The following is an 11091-nucleotide window of genomic DNA, read 5'->3' as shown; positions in this document are numbered from 1 at the left end:
CTAAATATAGCACCTCAGGAAAGTACATTTATCCTTTTCATGATGGTATCATGGTTTGTGAATAGTTTTCCAACCTTTTTTGTTCAAACTGTGTTTTGTTGCTTTCTTCACTATTAAGGCGTTTGCAGGCCGAGAACGCACAGAACACAAGAATGCATTGGTTAACAGTGTTTTCCTAAATATAGCACCTCAGGAAAGTACATTTATCCTTTTCATGATGGTATCATGGTTTGTGAATAGTTTTCCAACCTTTTTTGTTCAAACTGTGTTTTGTTGCTTTCTTCACTATTAAGGCGTTTGCAGGCCGAGAACGCACAGAACACAAGAATGCATTGGTTAACATTGTTCTCCTAAAACTAGCACTTCAGGAAAGTACATTTATCTGTTTTATGATGGTATCATGGTTTGTTAATAGTTTTCCAACCTTTTTTGTTCAAACTAAGTTTTGGTGCATTCATGACTATTAAGGCGTTTGCAGGCCGAGAGAAAGCTAAAAACGCACAGAACACAAGAATGCATTGGTTAACAGTGTTTTTCTCAAACTAGCACATTAGGAAAGTACATTTATCTGTTTTATGATGGTATCATGGTTTGGTAATAGTTTTCCAACCTTTTTTGTTCAAACCAAGTTTTGGTGCATTCATGACTATTAAGGCGTTTGCTGGCCAAGAGAAAGCTTAAAAACGCACAGAACACAAGAATGCATTGGTTAACAGTGTTCTCCTCAAACTAGCACCTCAGGAAAGTACATTTATCTTTTTTATGATGGTATCATGATTCGTGAATGGCTTTCCAACCTTTTTTGTTCAAACTATGTTTTGTTGCTTTCTTCACTATTAAGGCGTTTGCAGGCCGAGAACGCACAGAACAAAAGAATGCATTGGTTTACAGTGTTTACCTAAAACTAGCGCCTCAGGCAACTACATTTATCTGTTTTATGATGTATCATGGTTTGTGAATAGTTTTCCAACCTTTTTTGTTCAAACTAAGTTGTGGTGCTTTCTTGACTATTAAGACGTTTGTAGGCCGAGAGAAAGCTGAAAACGAACAGAACACAAGAATGCATTGGTTAACAGTGTTTTCCTAAATCTAGCACCTCAGGAAAGTACATTTATCCTTTTCATGATGGTATCATGGTTTGTGAATAGTTTTCCAACCTTTTTTGTTCAAACTAAGTTTTGGTGCTTTTTGACTATTAAGGCGTTTTCAGGCCGAGAGAAGGCTTAAAAATGCACAGCAGACAAGAATGCATTGGTTAACAGTGTTTTCCTAAATCTAGCACCTCAGGAAAGTACATTTATCCTTTTCATGATGGTATCATGGTTTGTGAATAGTTTTCCAACCTTTTTTGTTCAAACTAAGTTTTGGTGCTTTTTGACTATTAAGGCGTTTTCAGGCCGAGAGAAGGCTTAAAAATGCACAGCAGACAAGAATGCATTGGTTAACAGTGTTTTCCTAAATCTAGCACCTCAGGAAAGTACATTTATCCTTTTCATGATGGTATCATGGTTTGTGAATAGTTTTCCAACCTTTTTTGTTCAAACTATATTTTGTTGCTTTCTTCACTATTAAGGCGTTTTCAGGCCGAAAGAAGGCTGAAAAACGCACAGAACACAAGAATGCATTGGTTAACAGTGTTCTCCTCAAACTAGCACCTCCGGAAAGTGCATTTTTCTGTTTTATGATGGTATCATGATTTGTGAATAGTTTTCCAACCTTTTTTGTTCAAACTAAGTTTTGTTGCTTTCTTCACTATTAAGGCCTTTGCAGGCCGAGAGAAGGCTGAAAAACGCACAGAACACAAGAATGCATTGGTTTAACAGTGTTCTCCTCAAACTCGCACCTCAGGAAAGTACATTTATCTTTTTTATGATGGTATCATGATTTGTGAATAGTTTTCCAACCTTTTTTGTTCAAACTATGTTTTGTTGCCTTGTTCACTATTAAGGCGTTTTCAGGCCAAGAGAAGGCTGAAAAACGCACAGAACACAAGAATGCATTGGTTAACAGTGTTCTCCTCAAACTAGCACCTCAGGAAAGTACATTTTTCTGTTTTATGATGGTATCATGATTTGTGAATAGTTTTCCAACCTTTTTTGTTCAAACTATGTTTTGTTGCTTTCTTCACTATTAAGGCCTTTGCAGGCCGAGAACGCACAGAACACAAGAATGCATTGGTTAACAGTGTTTTCCTAAATATAGCACCTCAGGAAAGTACATTTATCCTTTTCATGATGGTATCAGGGTTTGTGAATAGTTTTCCAACCTTTTTTGTTCAAACTAAGTTTTGGTGCTTTTTGACTATTAAGGCGTTTTCAGGCCGAGAGAAGGCTTAAGAACGCACAGAACACAAGAATGCATTGGTTAACAGTGTTCTCCTCAAACTAGCACCTCAGGAAAGTACATTTATCTTTTTTATGTAGGTATCATGATTCGTGAATGGTTTTCCAACCTTTTTTGTTCAAACTATGTTTTGTTGCTTTCTTCACTATTAAGGCGTTTGCAGGCCGAGAACGCACAGAACACAAGAATGCATTGGTTAACAGTGTTTTCCTCAAACTAGCACCTTAGGAAAGTGCATTTATCTGTTTTATGATGGTATCATGGTTTGTGAATGGTTTTCCAACCTTTTTTGTTCAAACTATGTTTTGTTGCTTTCTTCACTATTACGGCGTTTGCAGGCCGAGAACGCACAGAACACAAGAATGCATTGGTTAACAGTGTTTTCCTAAATCTAGCACCTCAGGAAAGTACATTTATCCTTTTCATGATGGTATCATTGTTTGTGAATAGTTTTCCAACCTTTTTTGTTCAAACTAAGTTTTGGTGCTTTTTGACTATTAAGGCGTTTTCAGGTCGAGAGAAGGCTTAAAAACGCACAGAACACAAGAATGCATTGGTTAACAGTGTTCTCCTCAAACTAGCACCTCAGGAAAGTACATTTATCTTTTTTATGTAGGTATCATGATTCGTGAATGGTTTTCCAACCTTTTTTGTTCAAACTATGTTTTGTTGCTTTCTTCACTATTAAGGCGTTTGCAGGCCGAGAACGCACAGAACACAAGAATGCATTGGTTAACAGTGTTTTCCTCAAACTAGCACCTTAGGAAAGTGCATTTATCTGTTTTATGATGGTATCATGGTTTGTGAATGGTTTTCCAACCTTTTTTGTTCAAACTAAGTTTTGGTGCATTCATGACTATTAAGGCGTTTGCAGGCCGAGAGAAAGCTAAAAACGCACAGAACACAAGAATGCATTGGTTACCATTGTTTTCCTCAAACTAGCACTTCAGGAAAGTACATTTATCTTTTTTATGATGGTATCATGATTTGTGAATAGTTTTCCAACCTTTTTTGTTCAAACTAAGTTTTGTTGCTTTCTTCACTATTAAGGCGTTTTCAGGCCGAGAGAAAGCTGAAAACCCACAGAAGACAAGAATGCATTGGTTAACAGTGTTCTCCTCAAACTAGACCCATAGGAAAGTACATTTATCTGTATTATGATGTTATCTTGGTTTGTTAATAGTTTTCCAACATTTTTTGTTCAAACTAAGTTTTGGTTCTCTCTTGACTATTAAGGCGTTCGCAGGCCGAGAACGCACAAAACACAAGAATGCATTGGTTACCAGTGTTTTCCTCAAACTAGAACCATAGGAAAGTACATTTATCTGTATTATGATGTTATCATGGTTTGTAAATAGTTTTCCAACCTTTTTTGTTCAAACTAAGTTTTGTTGCTTTCTTCACTATTAAGGCCTTTGCAGGCCGAGAGAATGCTGAAAAACGCACAGAACACAAGAATGCATTGGTTAACAGTTTTCTCCTCAAACTAGCACCTCAGGAAAGTACATTTATGTTTTATGATGGTATCATGATTTGTGAATAGTTTTCCAACCTTTGTTGTTTGTTCAAACAATGTTTTGTTGCCTTCTTCACTATTAAGGCGTTTTCAGGCCGAAAGAAGTTTGAAAAACGCACAGAACACAAGAATGCATTGGTTAACAGTGTTTTCCTCAAACTAGCACCTCAGGAAAGTACATTTATCTTTTTTATGATGGTATCATGATTTGTGAATAGTTTTCCAACCTTCTTTGTTCAAACTAAGTTTTGTTGCTTTCTTCACTATTAAGGCGTTTGCAGGCCGAGAGAAGGCTGAAAAACGCACATAACACAAATAATGATACCATCATAAAAAAGATAAATGTACTTTCCTGAGGTGCTAGTTTGAGGAGAACACTGTTAACCAATGCATTCTTGTGTTCTGTGCGTTCTCGGCCTGCTGATGAATTTCCTTTCAGGACTGGCCAAACTTGCAATTTGGAAAATATGGAAAAACCGTGTGAGGGGTGAAGGGTCAGAAGATGTGAGTTTAATGCTGACGGGGCTGCTGGCGGCTCGGCTCAGGGTGGAGCACGCATGAACGGCGCCGTAGTCACCTTCCTGGACCAGGTGGAGAAGGTGAACCGTGTCGTCGAGATAGGCCTCACGGTAAAAGAATTGTTTGTCCAGGTGTTGCCGTTAACGCAACCGGCAACAAAAATTGTAGCTGAGTACAGCAGCGTGAAATCGGCCACCCGGATGAACGGGGCCGTAGTCATTTTTCTGGACCAGGTGGGGAAGGTGAACCGAGTCGTCGAGGCGGTCCTCACGGTAAACCACATGTTCGTTCAGGTGTTGCCACTGACGCAACCGGCCACAAAGGTGGTCCTATCAAATGTCCCTCCGTTCATCACAGACGAGTTCCTCAGTAGAGAGCTCTCCAGACACAGAAAGGTGATGTCACCGATCAAAAAGATCTTGTCTGGATGTAAGTCTCAGTTACTAAAGCACGTAGTGTCTAACCGCAGACACCTGTATATGATCCTTAACACACGGTGTGGGGCTCAACCTACGTGGTTGGACCACAGTCTCCGGCTCTAGCGAGGGTGAACTGTAAGAAAAGTGAAGACCTTTCTGTCGGTGAATGGCGTGGCGGCCTCCCAGTTCTGCCCCAAAGCCTAGTGTGGAGGAAAGATGGTTTTAAATACCTGGGGATTTATCTGGGACAAGAGAACATCGTCCAGAAGAACAGGGGGGGGCGTCACAGAAAGAATTGAGGGGAGACTTTCCAAGTGGAAATGGCTGCTCCCTCAAATGTCTTTTAAAGGTAGAGTTTTGGTTTTAAACAACCTGATTGCATCCCAGCTGTGGCACAGTCTCACCTGCCTGGACCCTCCCTCAGGCTTCCTAGCCAACATACAAAAGAAAAATGGTGGATTTATTTTGGGGGGTCTACACTGGGTGCCACAAGGGGTGCTGTTTTTAGCCAGAGAGGAGGGGGGACAGGGCCTCGTCCACCTGGCCAGCCGGACGACCACTTTTAGACTCCAGTTTTTACAGAAATATCTCACAGGTCCAGAGTTTTTAGTATGGAGGGACGTGGCCAGCTGTATTTTCAGACGTGTAAACAACCTGGGGCTGGATACTGCTCTGTTTTTAATTGATTCAAAAGATTTAAAGGGCTACCTCCGTTTTATCAGGGTGTTTTTAAGTCTTGGGCCCTTTTTAATCATAAAAAGTGCCCACAGTCTTCCTTTCTGTACTGGTTGTTGAGAGAGCCTTTGATTCACAGAGCGAGGCTGGACATCAGCAGCAGTGGTACCCCAGGCCTGATGGGGGCGCTGCTGGAGGCACAAGTCCTGTGCCTGAAGCAGCTGGTGGAGGCAGTGGGGCCGACGCTGAGCGACGCCCCGGCCCTGGGCTCTCTACTACTAACCAGAGGTAGACGGGGGAGGAAAGGAGCCTCCTCATTTAACATTGGTTTTTAGTCTTTTTAATGTGGTTTTTACAGAAAAGATTTTTATTTATTTTATTTAAGAACAGAGAGGGGCTGAGGCCAGAGCAGTGTGGCTGGTGAATGTCAGGGCCAGACTCTGGCTAGAGTTCCGTTTTAATAAACACATTGGAGACGTAGACACTTTAAAACAACGTTGGTTTTTTAATGATGTTATGTGCTCAGTTGAAAAAAATGATTTGGTGTTTGCTCCTGTTTTATGGCATGAAACAGGAGCTCTCTCTCTTTGGTTCTGCCACTAAATGCTGACCAGTTCACTACTTTTCAAAATGCGGCAACACATTATCTCTCGATCAGTCCAGGAGCAAAGTGAGCTCACAACATTTCCCGGAAGAGCAGATGACTTACACATTTCAGAACCAGCAGCCTTGGACAGCTCGGCAATTTACAGAGGGACGCAGGCTTTGTGGGATTGGCTGTGAGCTGTAGGAGCACGTGGTGACATAGTGGAAATATTAAAACAGGTCTGATAACAGTGGCCATGTCAGTACCTGCTAAGAAGTGAACATAAACACTTTTATCCGCACAGTTTGGATGCAGAGAGAGAGGATCATGAGACTCTTCGCTTTGGTTGTGGTGTGCGGGCTGATGGTTGTTAATGATGGAGGGAGTGTGAGAGCCGCTCGGCCAGGATTTGATTTTGCACAAAGGATACTTCCAAAAGGTGGGCAACCGAAATACATTTTAACAAAAGATTTGGTCATATTTTATTTTTGATCATAGTTCATTTCACTTGGCTGAGGGGCTGAGAAGTACTTGACTACAGTTTGCATGACTTATGCTTAACCTACAATATTTCCTTTAATTTCTGTAATGTCAGAGGGACATATTTTACTTTCTTTTCCACAAAATGTAATTGGCAGCTATTGTTTTTTCAGTGATTATGAATTTACATATAATACAAACAATTTATGAAATGTAGTTAAACTCAAATGCATCGCTTCATTAAATTATAGAATTAAAAAAAATTGTTGAATGCAGGATGTTTGCTTTTATCTGAGCTCTATTTTTTTTGCTGCCATTTCACTCAGGGTCAGTTCTTTCTACGCTCACAAGAAGAACTATTGGAGCATTTCTGGCGGACGATGCCAACCCGTGTTTCTCCCTGAGAGAGAACGAGGAACAGAGGCGGCTCCTGTGCAACGACCGCAGGAATCAATTCAATTTCAACCCGTTCGGTCTCCGCTTTGGGAAACGCTACATTTACAGAAGAGCCGTTAAAAGAGCAAGGACCAATACACTTTCACCCCTCTCTCTTAGATCTTCTCTCTTCTTGCGATAACTGGACGTAACAACTCAAAACAAATATGTCTTTCTCTGAGATCTTGTGTACCAGGATTATATTTATATAGAATTGGCTAAAAAGCTAAACTCACTAAAGAAAATGCATTAACACAGGACAACAACAAGCACCAACATGTTGTGTCAGCATATATATATATGTCAAATATGTCATATTGTATTCAACAAATCATATTGAAACAGGCCAATGAACGTGTATGATGAAGGGTTAACTTCAATTTTAAATTGTTGTACAAAAAACGTTTTTCTAATGCTGCAGTGGCTTCATTTAACCATGGCATTGCAAATATGTTTCAATGTTTCCACATACAACATACGGTACTGCTTTATATGAAGTATATCAATAACAATAAAATGTGAAGTAGGAAACCACAATATTAAACATACAATGAAGTGCAATCAGATATTAGTTAAATTAAATAAATGTTTGAAAATAAATATTTATAAGATCTTACCAACATATTTAATATACTTAAATAAGTGCTGTAATTAATAATCTTCACCTTGACCTAACCTTTTTAAATATATTTCTGTCAAATTATTATTTATTTCATTGATATCATGTAAAGAAAAAGTATTGTAATTTTATTATGAAATAAATATGTGAATTTGCATGTTATTGAATAGAATAGAAATATTGAATAGCAGATGAGCAAAAGTGTATCTGCTGTCTCTGTGTTCTTATCCCCCTGACAGCATGTGATCATTTAAATTCCTATTTGATTTATATATTTTATCTGTTAAAACTCCATATATGATTAGGCTGCTTCCCCAATGACATAAGTAATTTTAAAGCACTAATTAAAACAGGACGATAAAACAGGAAGATATAGGCAAATTACACGGTTCTTTTTTTTCATTGTCAAGGTCTCTGTTCAGTGTTGCCAACTTGGGAGACTTTCCTGCTAAATCCTGCGACTTTTCCTCTTGGCAACTTTCTTTTTGTACCAACAACAAATACAGCAACTTTTACGTTATTAGGGACTTTTTGGTGTCTGATGTCAAAGCACGTATCATTCTGAAGTTACTCAGAGTCAGAGAGTCAGTGTTACAGGAGCCCCGCAGCTCGCGCTGCTGTCAGAGCATGGAGGAGGCCCATATGAAGGTAGATTTGTGTCTATATTATGCAACAAAAAAAAAGTTTCGAGAGCAAGTTTCCTGCATTGCAAACAAAAATAAAGTTTGTAAGTAAAAATATATAAACTGAGAATAAATTATTTGTTAGTTTTGCTTATTAATATATATTTTACCTGCTATACAAAACGCTTTGGTCTCAAAAAAAACCCCTTTGGTCTCGGATAAAAAGGTTTTACTTTCGGCTTACGCCGCTGAATGAATCAGGAGTTTCTATTGGTGGTTCGACTAATGTTGTTAGTGTCGCAGTGTCTTTTATTAAAGAACAGCATGGAGGGCTGCTGTGTTGACATGAAGCCCCACTTTCTACGTGCATGCAACGTTAACCCACGGTCTAAATAACCTAAGCATATCTTAAATTAAGTTCAAGTTATACTTTAAGGTATTCTCATGTTAAGTATGGTGATATAATATAGTGATGAGCTATCACATAACGTATTAATGGAAAAAGATAAATCCTTTGTTTAGTGATGTGGAATACTGCCTACACAATCTGTAATTGTACATTATTATTAAGTGAAGTTGTAATGTTATAAGAGTATTACTGTGATATTGTTTTATCATCTCAATGTAATCTGATTATTCTGCACTTTGTGTAGATTGTTTTTTTATGCACACTAGAAGAACCTGAATCCTGTGAATCTGAATGCTGAGATGGCGAGCTAAACCTGGATCGTGGATGCGGTGTGGCCTACCGTATGATCCAGACCGAACCTGATTCGTGTATCAAGAAGACATCAGACCCCAGTCCTGCCGTCAGGTAGACGGTAGTAAGGTAGTTCAGAGAGACAGTATACATAAAGACCCGGACCAGAACGGAACTCGGAACTTTCACGCACACACTATTCACGGACTGAACGGAATATATCCTGGGCCTTGTACATATATCTACACTGGAAAGACTCATTTCACACTGTTTTATATTGTGATTGTTGCATGATCAAGTGAAGCAATAAACTGGTCATTCGTTCAAAACCTACCTCTCCTTCGAACCTAGGTAGATATTTAGTGCTTTTTCCTAATACTAGTCCCAGACAAGTGGTACACACAATAACAAAGAAATGCAATTTAACATGAGGTATTAATTTATTCACTGTATAACTCCAACCTAGATGAAGACATATTAACATTAGATCATATTAGGGATTCCTAGGGGTTGTCGTGGCACAGTGGGTAGAGCGGGTGCGCTGCGAACCGCAAGGTTAGTGGTTTGAGTCCCGGCTGCCCCTGTCTCAAGTCAAAGTCCCTGAGCAAGACACCGAACCCCTAATTGCTCCCTGGGCAAAATGTAAAAGCCATGGGTTTAAAGTGTAATGTAAGTGGCTTTGGATAAAAACGTCAGCTAAAATTACCTGTAATGTAATTCCCAAAGTTGGGTGCAGACACCACTCAGGGTGCTCTAGGGGGTGCATGAGAGGAAACATGTAATGGTGGTCTAATGGATTCATATTAAATATAATTTGTAAAGAATCAAAACGGGTTTTTACACAAAATAGAGACATGCATTTTAACAGCACCCTTTGCAAGATTAAAATTAAAAGCGTACAATTTAATAAATGAATACACTTCAGCGCCTTCTTTTAGGTATACAGTAGCTAACGTTAGCCTTGTTTGTGCAGCTAACGTCAACTAACAGCTAACTATTTCAGCAACATTTATAAAACATGCTGAAATCCGAGGCAATAGAAACGGAGAGTTAATACTCAAGTGTTACGGCTGCCCAGCAACCTCGTGTGGGTTAAAGTAAGTGAATGCCAAGCAGGCTGTGACATCCCCCATTGAAGATTGGAGGAACGAGAGAAGACTCGCCCAGAAGTCCCGGGCAAGTCCCTGACTGATTGCAGCTGAGGCGGCTGCAGATCAGATTGTTTGTTTGAGAGCGTGAGGAAGCGGGCACAGGGTTAAGTTAGATACTGATACCACCTTTTGCATTTCACAGATTTTGTTGTTTAGACACATTAGGTTTAGGGTGTGGTGTGTATTGTTTACTAAGTAGGCATCCAGGCCATAACAGACTACAAACCCACCAACACCACCCCCCAAAACAATGATGCCTCCTTCCCTGACGAGCTTAACAGCTTTTATGCACGCTTCGACAGGGACAACCAGGAGGCCGCCATCAAGGCTGTGCTCACTTCAGACCACCAGCCCCTCACACTCTCCTCCACCGACGTGTGTACTGCACTGAGCAGGATTAATGCACGTAAGGCTGCTGGCCCTGATGGCGTCCCCGGACGCGTGCTCAGGGCCTGTGCTGGGCAGCTAGCTGAGGTCCTGACTGACATATTCAACCTGTCACTAGCCCAAGCTACTGTCCCCACGTGCTTTAAAACCACCTCTATCGTGCCAGTGCCAAAGCACTCCACCGCAGTGAGCTTAAATGACTTCCGCCCAGTTGCACTCACTCCAACCATCATGAAGTGCTTCGAGAGGCTGGTCCTGGCTCACCTCAAAACCTGCTTACCACCCACACTGGACCCCTTCCAATTCGCCTACCGCAATGCCGTGGAGATGCCATCTCCACGGCATTACACTCCGCCCTTTCTCACCTGGACAATAACAACAGCTATGTGAGGAGACTTCAGTTCAGCTCATAGACTTCAGTTCAGCTTTCAACACTGTCATCCCCTCCAAACTAATCACGAAACTCAGTCACCTGGGTATCAACACTTCCCTCTGTAACTGGATACTGGACTTCCTATCCAACAGACCCCAGTCTGTTAGGGTAGAGAACCACACCTCCTCAACCCTCATCCTGAACACCGGCGTGCCACAGAGCTGTGTGCTAAGTCCTCTCCTTTACTCCCTTTTCACCTACGACT

The 11091-nt window shown here is 40.5% G+C and overlaps 1 protein-coding gene across 1 annotated transcript; it reads left to right on the top strand.

Moving 5' to 3' along the window:
- The first annotated feature begins 6334 nt into the window (after nt 1-6334).
- On the top strand, nt 6335-7748 carry kiss2 (kisspeptin 2). The gene is made up of 2 exons (XM_040174604.2): nt 6335-6497; nt 6865-7748. Exons 1-2 carry the CDS (start codon nt 6368-6370, stop codon nt 7113-7115), a joined length of 381 nt encoding a protein of 126 aa, XP_040030538.1. The 5' UTR covers nt 6335-6367; the 3' UTR covers nt 7116-7748.
- Nucleotides 7749-11091: the final 3343 nt, after the last annotated feature.

The sequence above is a fragment of the Gasterosteus aculeatus genome, chromosome 4 (assembly GCF_964276395.1).
Source record: "Gasterosteus aculeatus chromosome 4, fGasAcu3.hap1.1, whole genome shotgun sequence".
Taxonomy (NCBI): domain Eukaryota; kingdom Metazoa; phylum Chordata; class Actinopteri; order Perciformes; family Gasterosteidae; genus Gasterosteus; species Gasterosteus aculeatus.
Note: the sequence above shows the minus strand (reverse complement) of the source record. Positions and strands in the feature narration are given on the sequence as shown.